This window comes from Setaria italica, chromosome IX, assembly GCF_000263155.2.
Source record: "Setaria italica strain Yugu1 chromosome IX, Setaria_italica_v2.0, whole genome shotgun sequence".
Lineage (NCBI taxonomy): Eukaryota > Viridiplantae > Streptophyta > Magnoliopsida > Poales > Poaceae > Setaria > Setaria italica.
Genome location: NC_028458.1, coordinates 19,177,120 through 19,191,161, shown reverse-complemented (window position 1 = coordinate 19,191,161; position 14,042 = coordinate 19,177,120). Strand labels below are relative to the sequence as shown.

Sequence of the window (14,042 nt, the reverse complement as noted above, 5' to 3'; positions counted from 1 at the left end):
TCTCTCAGAGATCATCGTCGTCACGTGTGGGTTCGGGATCAGCTCTGCGGTGGCGCCGGCCTCTGATAGAAGTTGTCTGACTACCCTCGGATATATCTCCGTTCTGTCTTAGGCCTTTAATTGCACCCCAGTTATGTCTGGCGTCCTCATGTAGTCGAGCCAAGGATCCTACATGGTCTCTGTGACTACTATCATGCTGACTTCGCACCGATGGGGTATATGATATTGAAGGAATCGGGTTCTGCCTGTCGAGTAGTTTGTAGGCACGTTCCACTAACTGTGATAATACTATGGTGTACTTGTCTTGTGGCATGGCGCGAGTGATGAGGTCAATGGAAGCAACAATGGCGAGGGGCGTCTGGTGCTGCCATGTTTGCACTGCCTTAAAAGCTTTGTCTAGGTTCATGATCGGGAGCTGACCTGCCAATTGTCAGTCACGTTCTGCTCTTGATGCATTCCTTGCTCGCCGTTGGGTTCCCTGCCCTTCGGTTTCTTCTCCGACGATGTTGGTGGAGAGTTCATCCTGTGAAACATCATCTGGGTGATGCTCCTGGCAATGATTCCTCTCTGGTTGTTGTTGTTCTCCTTCCTCCCCATCACCTATAGTGATAAGAGCAAAGAGTTCTCTGTCTAGAGAATAGCTACCAGAGCTCAAGGTGATGACTTCTGTGGAGCCTTTGTCTTCATGAAGAGGAGTAAGAGGTGATCCCTCCTGGTACGGAAGAATGTCGAGGTGGGTGATGAGACGTGATCCGTTGTCTGGGGCAAGAAAGGACGGCTTCATGCCTGGCCAGCAGTCAAATCTGCCTTGAGGTGTTAAAGTAGTCAACAGGCCCTGCTGCGGACCTGATAAAGGGGTCTCCTCGATGGAATCTGAGTGGAGATTGAAACCACGGTCCTCAAGCACCTCCAAGTCAGATCGCAATTTGGACAGAGTTGCTTGATGGATGGAAATTGTGTTACGGAGTCCGAATGGGAATTGGCTCAGAGTTTAGTTTGATTCACACGATGGCTGGATTGCCTGCTCGTGGAGACCAACCCGAGTGGATGTAGAGCTCGAGTTGTACTCGGACTCGCTTCTGGTTAGATCAAAAAATTTGTTAAATTTCTCGATGAAATCCTCTGTGGATTGATGACAAAGGTTGATATCCTAGAGCTTCTTCTCCGGAGCCTCCACGATGTAGCGGTGGAAGTTTCCAACACCGTCTGTGATGCAAACCTAGGAGCCGAAGATGAACATCGCGCCTGCTTCAAACGCGACCCCAGGCTTGATGATGACTTGAGCCATCGAACTCGCAAGGGGAATTTTGGCAACTTCCCCTACCTAGCGTGCCAGCTGTCAATGTTTAAACCCAGCAACCTACCAAGGGAGTACCTGAGGTAGAGTTTTGGTTGGTGGGTATCGCCAAAATCAGGAACTCGATGGTGTATGTAAGCACGCGATTTAGACAGGTTCGAGCAGCTAGATTGCGTAATACCCTACGTCTTGTGTGTAATTTTGCTTGTATTGGATTGAACTTGTCCGGAGGGGGTCCCTACCCGCCCTTATATGCCAGGGGAGCAGGGTTACAGGTCGGTTGTCTTTACAAGAGTACTAGTCGGATTCGACCAGAGAATTCTATTCTAACTGGGAAGAGTAGTTTCCTTATCCTCGACTAGCCCCTTGGACTCCATGTAGACTACGTCGTCCTACACCTTAGCCTCCATGTCTGATTCGTGTACAGCCCCATATGTGGATCTGTCCAAACCTTCTGGTAGGCTCATAGATGTATGTACGATAGGCCGGTCAGCCTGGGCACCTCCAAGCTGATCGGCTTGGGAGGTTTCTCCCTCCTCTGATGCTCTGCTTCGCGTGGCTTCCTGTAGATCCAATCTTCTCCCCATTTTCCTCCTTGTGGCGGTGGTGGATGGTGTCTGCGTGGTGTTTTTTCCTCTCTTCTCCAACTCTCCTTCAAGTAATTCATAAAGGGGTATTTATAGTCCCCAATAGGCGGTGACTCTGGGTCAATGATCAATGGAAAAACCCTAGAGATGTCATGGACATCACGCTGAAGAAACGGTAGGCCGACCGGGTCCAAGAATAGGCCAGGCCGATCAGCCCAGAGGGTCCTATGCCGATCGGCCTGGGCTCTTTCTGGTCCTCCTACTCCTCTCCTTCCTTGTGCTAGCTTTCCTCGACGACCCATGTTCAAATATCCATTAAGCTCTTTATGTAAACCCCCTTATTATGTCATATTTCCTATCATAATGCAATATACTCCAAAATACAATACATATACAGTAATGGGGTTATTTCAGATATCAAGTGGCAGGTTAGTGTAAGATTAAGCATGAAAATACTAGTTAAATAGCACTAAAAGTATGTCAATAACGAGCATCAATAATTGCATCGCCGTCCCTAAACATCACCAGGAAATCCTCCGGGTAATGCGGATGTACCATGAAGGACCCTAGCTGAATCCCAAAGCAACCCATCAAGTAAGCATCCACATCAGCGGCCGTCATTTCTGGCCGTGTCCTAGTGACCATAGCGACCAAAGCACGCTCAAGCGTGATCTCATTCGCGACCACCTCCGTCGTATGTGGAATTACACAGAGCTCCACTCTTGGCCGCCTACAGGGTGCCCCAAGAGGAGGAGGATGCGAGGTGGCCGCAGCAGGGTCCATGGGAGCGCCAGCCCGGATCGAAGAGGAGTCAAAAGGCGTGGAGCAATCCACCGCTGAACCGGTAGCTATTGATCCAGACAACCCGTCACTGACAGCAGGAGGCGACCGGCGGTTAGGCTGCGGCAGTCCTTGCTGCGGTGTCGACCGGTGGGCAGGCGGTGGAGGTCCCCGCTGCGGACCACGCTGCACCCCTGGTGGAGATGAGGATGGAGGTGGCGGTACCGTGGGCGGTGGTGGTGGCCCAGCTCCCCTCCAGTTAGCGACGGGCATGGCTTGAGATGCCCCCTGGTGACGTGGAGCAACCCTACAACCTACCCTCGGCAATCAGCAATCCTCCGCACGATGTCCGACCACATGGCACCTGAAGCACCTGGCCGCGCTCGGGCACCGCGTGGCGACGTGGTTGTCAGCGAAGCAATTGAAGCAGAGGCCGACCAGGTCCGCCAGGACCTGCCGGCGGGGGCGAGGAAGAGAGCGCGACTACCGCCGCTTGCAGGGGCCACCCACCTCCCAGCCCTCCTCAACATCGTGAGCATCCAAGCCCACTGTGCCCCGAGGAGGGCCGTGGCGCCTAGCATGAAGTCTCCATCAGGTGGCGGAGGAGGCAGGGCAGTGACGAAGTGGCCCTGGGGAGGTCCACAGCGCCTGGCATCTACCATGAAACCCCCAGCAAGCAGAGGAGGTGGGGAGTTAGTGACCAGGCGACGAGTAGGTGGGAGCTTGGCGTCCCTAGGAGGCGGTGGCGGCGGTGAATCAGCGATCCAACGGGAGGGAGGGTGGTGGGCTGTGCAGAATGGTGGAAGCTTGGTGCCGGTCCGATCCGCCACCAGCGAGCGCGCCTGCCCGCCAAGCAGTGAAGACAACGGGAGTTGCGGGGATGCCAGAAGTCGAGGGCTCCGCGTTGGCAGGTGTCCCGTCCTGGCGGAGGGCCCCAGATGGGAGGACGGCAACATAATAGGCACCCAGGCTGACGGGGAGAACGTCGAGGCCGCAACCGGGCGACGGAGGAGCGCCGGCGATGGGGATGGTGTCCGCTCCGGGATGGGCACCCCAGACCCTCGGAGGATGTCGCTAAACGAGGGAGAGGGGGACCTTCCCGCCGATGATGAGGACGAGGCAAATCCTGATGAGCCCGAGGCAGCGTAGGCCCAGAGCTCACCCACCGAAGGAATGGAAGGTCCCGCCTTGGATGAGTCGGGCTCCGACACGCCGAAAGTGGGGGTCGTGTAGGGAGGAGGGGTGGCGATGGGTGAATCCACTGGATCCAGATCCAGATCCACCATGGTGGGAGCTCGGGTTAGGGGAGATGACCTAGGGTGAGTGGTGGGACGAGGGATGCAGGTTGGTGGCCAGCGGCGCCAGGATGGCCACCGCTAGGAGGCTGTGGACGCCGGGACCGGAGTGGTCACCGGCGGTGGCGGCGGGGGAGGAGAGGCGCGGGAGAGCTATGAATCTGACCGGCCGATGGGCTCAGCTATGAATCTCCTGTTGTGAGAAAATAAGAGTGCTGGAACAAGATGTTCATGCGTGCGAGCAGATTAATTGAAGTACTATGCCTGGTCAAAATTTGTAGGTTGTGACAATGTTGCGTGAGCATACCTGTAAGGAGATTGGTAACGTATCGTGATGCTTCATGCAGGTGTTGCGTTGTAGATACCCATGTATCCATCGTGATCTTTGCATTCTTCACTCAACAAATGAAAAGATGACACACACAAGTATGAAAGCAGGAACGTGGTTAACATTCATATATGTTTAAAAAGTATTGATTTTGTAAATTTCATTTGAACTGGTAGCATCGAAATTTGGAGTTTCGCCAATCTATAGTTAAGGTACGTCGTATCTGCTGGCAAATCTCAGCACTGTAGAACCTAGTGTCGATCCCCACACCTGTTGGCTGTTGACATGCAAAAAAGGCACAACAGAGCTTTGTGCCTCTGAATTCCTAGAAAAAATCCCATATCCAGAACTTGCTGGCCAGTTTGTTGTGAACATTCACGATGGGATCGATGGCAAATACTTTACATATACACTCTGGTGCTGTGGTGCGGTGCCTAAGCTGGTCGCGGTTACACTTCCACGTTCAACTGATTGAGGTTGGTTCAGCACTTCAGCTCATCTGCTGGTAAATCTCAACAATATATACAGAACCTTGTAGCGATTCTCCTCCCTAGTTAGGTTGTTGTAAAAATTCGTAAAAGGATATCGAACAGAGTAAGACGACATTACTTGACGGGATCAGAAACTACAGTATGTACCTATAAGCAACTCATCAATTCATCATTCTTACTTGAATAGTAATGTATATAAAAGGGTAATGACTTATGATACCCCTTTTATTCTGAGTTCTGAAGATGACCCCAATGACGACAATCTCGGAAATTAGGAAACTTGTATCTAAAATCCAGACCATCAAAAGATAAATACTGCAACGGTACTGATATTTGTATGTTGACAGGCTTTTATGGAAAGGGTGAAGGAAATAGAAGCTGAAATTTGAATGACTCAGACACAGTTATGCATTTACTTTTTTTATTATTATTATAACCATAGGTCCATAAACCAGACACTGCGAGCATGCTGTCTTCCAGCAATGCTCGAACTCAATAGGGCAAAAAGGAAAAGAAAGATGACATAAGAAGCAACTACAATTGCTAACAAGGACATGTTTGGATTGGGGGTGTTTCATTGGAAAGTTTTGTATTTACTTCGAATTTGAACTAGATCCAGAAACCTTCCAGTGAAATACCCTCATCCAAACAGACCCTTGTTTCTCTTCATTTGGCTATTACCTGATGGGCCTATACTGTACTGCACTGTACATACCCTGCTGCAAAGCTTTTTCTTGTAACAGCGAGGATGACTGCTATCCGGGACTGGGGGTTCTCAATCAAGCCATGCCTTTGCAGACTAGTGAACCCAAATATATGGCACAAAACTATACTCTTTGTTCACATTTGGTGTATGGTAACCTCAAGGGGTGTGGTTCACCCATATTTGTTGCTGAGTATGTGGGTTCGGTATCTCCTGATGAGAAGGAACCACTAGCCTTTGCAAAGTCTTCAAGTAGCTCGTCAATTGGCCAAAGGAAGGGCGCAAGTTTGGGTCCCTGGAAAATGAAAATGGCAAAAGAAACAGACCATGGATTAGTTCACATGCAACAAGAAGACAGATGTTCAATCAACAGAACTAGAAAAGAAGCTTCCATTCCCTTCCTGTCCAAATTAAAATAAGCTTATACATCTGAAAACTCACTTCTGCCAGCAGTCCCGAATGATCTTTGCCACTAGAGGATCAACTTCCTTGGGAATATCAAGCCGTCGGTCCTGAAAGCCAACTGCACCCACAACTTGCATCGGGTTCATTCCCTGCCATGGCGTCCGTAGCGTTGCTAGTTCCCACAAGATGACACCAAAGCTGTAAACATCACACCTGCAAAACTCAGGAGATGAATGTGTATTACAGTCAATGTTTTGTGTAATGTGCCAACACAAAGAAAATGGTAGGGCTGCAAGCAACAAAAGCTCAACTCTTCAGAAAGAAAAAGAACAACAGTTCATCAAATTTTATGAAAATTATTATCTCTACAAGGTAATATCATAAATTTTATAATTTCCGTTTAGTTTTATAGTTATGTGCTACATGCGGTATTGCACAGTGGCAATCAGATCATTCAAAGGCATCAAACCCTCAGCGTCAGCCATCCAGTAAGGTACAGTTATGTAGATGAATATATTAATTGACCAGGGATGAACTGAAAAAATCTAAGACCTTCATGGCATATATGTAATTAAACTTAGATTAAGAATACATCACCAGTCATCACTCTTTAAATGAATTAACACATTGGAAGATAGATGAAATCCACCATCAGTCTCCAAAAGAAATAACTTTCCACTATGGCAGGCTTATAGAACCATACATTTCAAGTTAGTGACTTTGCAGCTGTAGAACAAATCATCTTCCAGTTTTGCCCTAAAATTACTTAGGCGACAGGCTAAAATTTTGTCTCAGCTTATGATGGCAAATAAAAGCATTTGAGATACTGGACAATCACTCACTTCTCGTTAGATTGTTCATTCCGCAGTACTTCTGGTGCCATCCACTCCGGCTGGTACAACAAGAGTAAACAATAAATTCTATAAGAAAAGTACTTACTGTTTCTACCACAACTAAAATAACAAAGTCCTAAACATCAAGGGTACTTACAGTTCCAGCAGTGGATTTGGAAGACAAAAATGTACTGTGCTTTAAACGTGAAAGTCCAAAATCACAGACCTGTATATATTTAATTTATTAGCCAACAGTAATCCAGAAATAGTAAAGCAGTAAGAGTTCAGGCTTTGGGTCCCAAATGGCTTTAGATACCTTAACAGTCCAATTATCGTCAACCAGTAAGTTTGGTGATTTTAGGTCCCGGTGAACAATTGTTGGTACACTTGTATGGAGGCAGTTCATGCCTCTTGCCTACAGAGAAAACATCATCATATTATGGAATATGTACTTACATAAGAAAATAAACATGATACTACAATATCTGAATTTCATTCTTACCACATCAAGGGCCATCTTAATCCTACGCTTCTCATCAATTTCACAACGATGAATAATCTTATGTAAGCTTCCCCTGAAAAAGCAATTAGATAAAATTCAATGTTGAAACAGGACCATTTAATCCAGCACTGATTCAAACAGTGTCACAAAACGCTAATGATAACAGGTTTAACTTTAGCCTAATAGACCATTCTGTTGAGAACATTTAGCACATCTATGTAGCCCCATGGTAGCGTGTAAACTAGCACACTAGTAATTATGTAAAGCAGGTCTGCCATAGCACCAGTACATTTATTACATGTACCATGTTCAGATTTATTTCTTTTTCATGCATTAACCATGCATGAAGTCTTCCAGCAGTACCAGCTAATAAGTTACTACATGTTGCATCAGCCAAGGCACATCCATTTGGAAAACACAGATCAAGTCACTCGATCCCACCTATTTTGACATATTTATTCCATAAATCATTAAGGGGAAGAAACTAGCTTACCTTGGAAGATATTCCGATACAATAGATAAGTTTGGTGGCCGTGTTACAGCACCCATAAAGAGCACAATATTTGGATGACGAAGCCGACGCATAATTCTCACCTATTAAAAAAAAGTAGTCTAATTTAGCAAAAGAGAGCTGTATTTGTTGTAAGCAAGTAGCATTTCAAGAAAAAAGAAACTTGTGGGTATCACAAATAAAGTATTTCACCTACTTCGCAACGGAACTCATCCAGAGCATCACCATAGAAATCCTGATCCAAGAATTTCTTTACAGCTACTTCCTGCAAATAAGCAGAATATCAGACTGTCGCCATAGTGATCAGATTCAATCAGAAGTTGCAAACACAGACCACACTTTGACTTGTTATTTGAATTGTTTGATCGGTGTTTCACATAGAATGTAGAGTAAATCATATTAGTGTACTGAGCTCATGTAAGTTCCATATTGAAGTTGCAATGGAAAACCACTTACAGTTCCATTCCAATCAGCATGGTAGACTTCTCCATATGAACCTAAAAATTGAAAGGAGAAGATCATTTAGTCGCCACATGGAAAGAACATGATGGTGCAAGCTAGTGGAGCATAATGAGTTAATGACTCCAATTACATAATAAACAATATGCATACTTATAATTGGACACACACACACATATATATATATATATAGAGAGAGAGAGAGAGAGCAAGAACTTTGAAGTACAATTTTTCATGATGCTAGATGAATATTTTACGAGAAAGGACCCATGAACTATTCTAAACTCAAATGAGTGTAAAAATCAGTAGAGTAAAACATCAGTGTACCTAACCCAATCCTTTCACCAATTACAAGATCTTCCCAGAGGATTTCACACTCAGATACATCCTCCAGCACTATGTCAACCCTGCTTGAACCAACTTGGGATGGAGAAATAGCCCCTGAGTGCTGCTTTGGTGCACCCATGAATCTGTCAGGAGGGGACTTCCTTAGATCAGGATATAACTTTTGGTGCTCATGCCTGCCATAATTTTCCTTGTTCTCATTTGCTTGTAAAACAAGTCCTTGTGCACTGACTGAAAGTTGACTGTCAAATACAGAATACATGGAACCTTTTTCCAAATCATCACAAGGGCCCTTTTCTGCAACCTTCCCAATTTGATATGTACAAGCTGTGTTCGCAGAAGAGGTACCAATCATGTCATAATCAGAAGCAACTCCCATGTTTGACTTATCAAGGCGCTCTCCAGAGTTAGAGGCTGCGGTCGTAGCTGAGGTACCAATTGTTCCATTGTCATAGTTACGAACTGGTGCCACATATGACCTATTGTTGCGTTCTACAGCATTAGAATTGTAATGCTTTGCAGCTGACCAGGCCAGCTGAGATGATGATGCAACATTGTTGATAACATTTCTGCGAGGAACTGACCCCTCAGCAAAGTTATACTGCTTATTGTTGGAAATGTCATTAAAAGCAGACCAATTTTTTATCACCAATGGCTGCTGTGATCTTGCAGGGACCGGAGCTACGTTCTCTCTACGCCTTTGGAATTCATTGTTTCTGTTATCTGGTCTCTTTAATGCCACTGAACTTTTCCCAGGTCCAATATCCCTCAAAGGATTAAGATCTGAAAATAATCTTTTGCACTCCTCCTTGTCTTGTGAGTTTTGAAGTAATTTCAAGTCTTGTTTCTGCTTTAAAAGCGTACCAGCAGTTGATGGTTGATCTGATTGCATCTGAGGTACCAATGCACAGGGCACACTACTAACTCCAGCAGTCATTGACAATGTGTCAGCACAAGGATTCAGAACAGAGGGAGTAGTTGTCTTTGCATGTCCTGAATGATTATCTGGTATCCAATTGTTATTGCTCGGTGTATGCAACTGGTTGTGATTAGACTCAAATTGTAATGCAACTGGTTCATTGTCTGTGTTAGTTATTGAATCGGTCACCTGATTCTGACCAGTTTGATTGGAATTGAATGAAGTGCCCTTTGAATTAAAGACATCTGCTGGAATAAGAGTGCCAGGTGCAGCCATAACATCAACCAAATATTCCCTACAGAAAAAAAAATAAGTGGAGGAAACTAATTAGCAGAAGCAGACCAATAAAGTGCAGTGTAAACAATAACAAACCAATAATGCACTAATGGATTATTTTGAAAGAAGAAGTGTGTTTGATGAACTATTATAATGAATAAATGATGATTAAGAGTCAAAGTACCTATCATTATCCATCTTTATGATGCTAAAAGCGTCATCTTCAACACCAGTGTAATGACTCCCTTTAACCAGCTTGCATGGAATACCAACACTATCAGCAAGGATCTGCGTAGATACAAAAATGCATCAGTGAGACCGAGAAAGCATGCTTCTAGATACTGTGCTCATAGCAGTGGCATTTGGAAGTGTGCTCATTACTAATGCAGGTGCAATTATACTTTAGCTCCGCAGCTTTAGTAATCTCATTTTCATTTTGTGTGTCTATTTGGAAGATGCCTCATGATTCGTTACTCCTTAACACTATCAGTATACTTCCAACATATCTAATGAAGAAGCCATTAATCCACTCTACTAGAAGAAAGAACAAGATGCTTGAAGGGGGGACATGGTACAAGAGAAAATTGTTTACGAGTTCAAACATATTGATAAAACGCAAAATAGTGGCAAGAAATGTGTATAAAATACAGGTAGATATCTTAAGAGAAGTTGATGATCTATTTAACATAAAATTCAGTTTGTTGTTTACCAACATAGAGCTGTTATAACTTTTCCCCATATTCATCAATCTATGGCCAAACAGGTCAGTGAAGAGTTGGTGGAACAAAGTCCCATATATCAAATAAGTATCATGCTTAACATCTTTTAACCAAAAACCCACCTTGAAAAGCAGGGCACGATGACGGGATAAACCTATCTCAATGCGGCCAATTGGCAGCAGACTTGTCTGATGTGATGTCCTCTGCTCAATGCTTTTGCCCAACCACCTAGTAAACATTTCATTTGCATCTATCACAGGACCACCCATATGTTCTGCAACAACTTCAGCTATTCGCCGCACTGATACTGGAATATCATCACGGTCCATGCAGCACTGTGCTACATCCTTCATCTCCCTTAACGCATTATCAAACTTATGGTCAATCACTATCACTTCAAATCCAAGATCCCCAATGCTCATCTGAAGCTCAGAAAGCGATGGAATCTTTTTCTGCCTAGAAGACTCCGCAGAGAGTCCACATATGTCATAGAATCCATCAATAACTTTCTCATTGTAATCAAGGAAGTTGTATTCCTAAAATAAGTTAGAATACAGATTAGAGTCAGTAATGGATACATCAACAAGGGTTCAGTGCCAAAATTTAAAGAAATAGGAGCTAAACAGCATCTGCTCATAAAGTAGCCTATGAATTCAAAGTTGATGATGAAGATACCCCATAAGCTGACATACTGCTTAGTGGTTCAGATGGGTTTTTTTCTGACAACATGAATTGCTACATTTTGCTTCTTTCAATATGATAATGTCAGCAACTTGCAGGAACCAGAAAGGTTCTGCCAGGTATTGGTGACCTTGGCAGTTCCCAGTAATATAAAACCAGCTGTCGTTGATTCAATTTAAATTTTAGATTCTATAAGGATATGACTTCGCTGTGCATGGTCCAGTACCATTTAAAGAGCTACATGCAAGGAAACAGTCATGAATTGTGTTACTTTGCTTTGTTTAGATAAAGGGAGCAAGTATTGCTAATGGAGCTAGATGTAATTGCGATGCATTATTTTCACACCTGTCCTATACATCAGATCGGATCAAAGAGTAAATTAACATGCATGCATGTGGCATTACATGTTTGGTTGAGAACTAAGCTTGCCACACATTTTTTCCTAAGGCTACTAAGGGTTAGTCTTGCCACACTTTTGTGGCAGGAAAATTGACCACCTTAACCTTAGGCAAAGTTACGCAAGAAAAGTTATTCTATGACTAAGAAGTTAGGCAGGCTAAGTTGTGGCAGCAACCAAACACTAAGAAAACGGTGGCAACCTTTGGCTGCAATTCAAACAGTTCCGCTATATTGAGGGCGCATTTGGTTTCACGCCACCGTCTGCCATGCCACAGGTGTGACAGCCATGCTTGGTTGATTAAACAAGTTTGGCGCCGCTGCACCTGCAACGTGGCAGGTGACAGCAGGCAACCAAACAGGCCCTGAATATATGAAACAATGTGAGGATAGTTGTTTGTCTTTTGTCAACATGTCCAATACATCCCTGGAACTTACTTTGTGAACATTTGTAAACTTTAGCAATAATAAACACTAGAAAGGCTACAAATATTACAATCTTGGACCTAGCCAGTTATTGTCCTGTCTCCATACATGGCACAGCGCAATTTTCTCACTCTCCATTACTATTCTAAATAAACAGTAACAAAATTATATAAAGTATAGTGACAGAGTAATTCTTTTTATGAATGCATAGTATTGTTCTCATGTGACAAAATCTAAATAATTTTTGCATCTGAAAACTACATGTTTTGTACTCCAAATGTTAGAAATTGATCGAGTGAAGCGCTAAAACTGTTGTAAGGTATCTGCTGAACCACCTTACATTCATTGATGATACAAGCACTGTGCCCCTGTGTTGTGCATCCATCATAGGCTAAGAACTAAGGCTACATCAAAGTATCGAAGTGGCAAAATGTGCGCATGAGGAGCTTCATCCAGTACGAAATAGCAGGGGCATTTCTTAGTCTGGCATGTAATCCGCAATAATAACTCTGCATACCAGTTACTAAACATAGGGAAACAACATCTTTCGAAAAAAACATGGGGAAACAACAGAATTCAGTAAGCTTACCTGGTATTGCCGTGAGAGCGACTCCGCGGTGCCTCCTCCGCCCTGATCACCGGCGGCACCGGGATTGCCCCTGCCGAGGCTCATCAGCTTTGCCTTCCTGATCTGCTCCCCGTCGGGGTCCCCGGCCCCCCCGGCGTCCGACACCGAGGCCGACACCGACAGCGCCATCGCCAGCTGCATCTGGTACTCCTCCTCCTGCGAAATGAAGTCCTCCTCCGCTGCGGGGGGCGAGGAGGACGCCGACGCAGCCGCGGTCCTCGCCGGGGACGGCGGCTGCTGCTGCGGCGCGGCCGGGGGCTGGTTCGACGGCCCCGCGGCCTCGCTCGACCGGTGCGATCGCTTAGACACGAACGGGATCTTCATGGCTCCCCCTCGCCTCGAGCCCTGGAGCCCTGCTAGGGTTTGGGCTTCGATTTTTCTTTTTCCTTTTCTTCTTCGCTTGGTGATGTGATCGGGAGCCGGGAGGCGAGGTGGGGGTAGGAACGGAGAAGACGAGGAAATGAAGGGTGTTTTAGAAAAGTGGCGGTGGATTAGAGTGCTAAATAGGTGGAGAGTGGCGACTGCGGATGGGATTAAGCTAGTGAGAGAGGAGTTTAGTGGAATTTTTATTTACGGAACTGCCACTAACGCGGCTGCCGGTGCAGACCGGAGCGCGGTTTCCGAGGATGGCCGTCCAACGCCGGTTTCCTTCTGCTGCTAGTGGCATACGGCTACACGACGAGTATTTATAGCGGAAGATGGTCGAACCACCTGGATATACACGTGGAGTCTCGCCGTATGTGTACCAAGTGAACAGGGCTGCTCCAGATATATTTCGACGATAGTATGAATGCTCGTTATCTTTAAAACTTGCAGGCATCCTTCTGTGATCGGCGGTGAGGTTTGACTATAAGGGTGTGTCACTCAGGATTGGATTGGTGATGTGTGGTTCAAAGAACCACATGTATGTAAGGGCTGCAAGAGCTATACACTATACTACATATAGTTTTAATATTATGCACGAAATTATAGACCGTAGCTACAAAAAACGTATAAAAACAAATTATTATCGAAGCGAGACGTATAAAAACAAGTTATTATCGAAGCGGTAAGGATGGATCTAATATTGGCAGGTAGATACGCACAGTTAGCTTGTAGTTTTAAAATGCAGACCGTAGCTACAAGAAACGTATGAATCTTGACTACACGTAATGTATGACGCTAGCTACTTTTGAAATTGTGCAGGTCATCATTGTGAACGACGGTGAGCACTTTGAGGTATATGCGGTTGGCACGTAGTTTCGCACGTATGCAGACTAAGGCAATTTGGCCTACAAGAGATACACTATGCACCGCTTTTATAGTATGAAGTGTGATGGGTAGTTGAAGCCTAGCTATATTATTTGGAGATATATGCATGTTGGCATCTAGATTTTAATGCATGCTTCCAGGCTGCTAGGAATATGGTAGATCGGCAATTATGATTTTCCGATAATACGTAAGGCCAGTCTTAGTGGCATA

The 14,042-nt window shown here is 45.1% G+C and overlaps 1 protein-coding gene across 1 annotated transcript; it reads right to left on the bottom strand.

The window, feature by feature from the left end:
• Nucleotides 1-5,175: 5,175 nt before the first annotated feature.
• On the bottom strand, nucleotides 5,176-13,137 carry LOC101767843 (serine/threonine-protein kinase EDR1). The gene is made up of 13 exons (XM_004983000.3): nucleotides 12,543-13,137; nucleotides 10,573-10,986; nucleotides 9,916-10,019; nucleotides 8,519-9,750; nucleotides 8,189-8,229; nucleotides 7,929-7,997; nucleotides 7,715-7,815; nucleotides 7,222-7,294; nucleotides 7,036-7,134; nucleotides 6,877-6,945; nucleotides 6,729-6,778; nucleotides 5,923-6,099; nucleotides 5,176-5,776 (listed from the first exon to the last, which is right to left on the bottom strand). The coding sequence occupies exons 1-13, from the start codon at nucleotides 12,903-12,905 to the stop codon at nucleotides 5,641-5,643; spliced, it is 2,928 nt and encodes a 975-aa protein (XP_004983057.1). The 5' UTR covers nucleotides 12,906-13,137; the 3' UTR covers nucleotides 5,176-5,640.
• Between the last annotated feature and the right edge of the window lie 905 nt (nucleotides 13,138-14,042).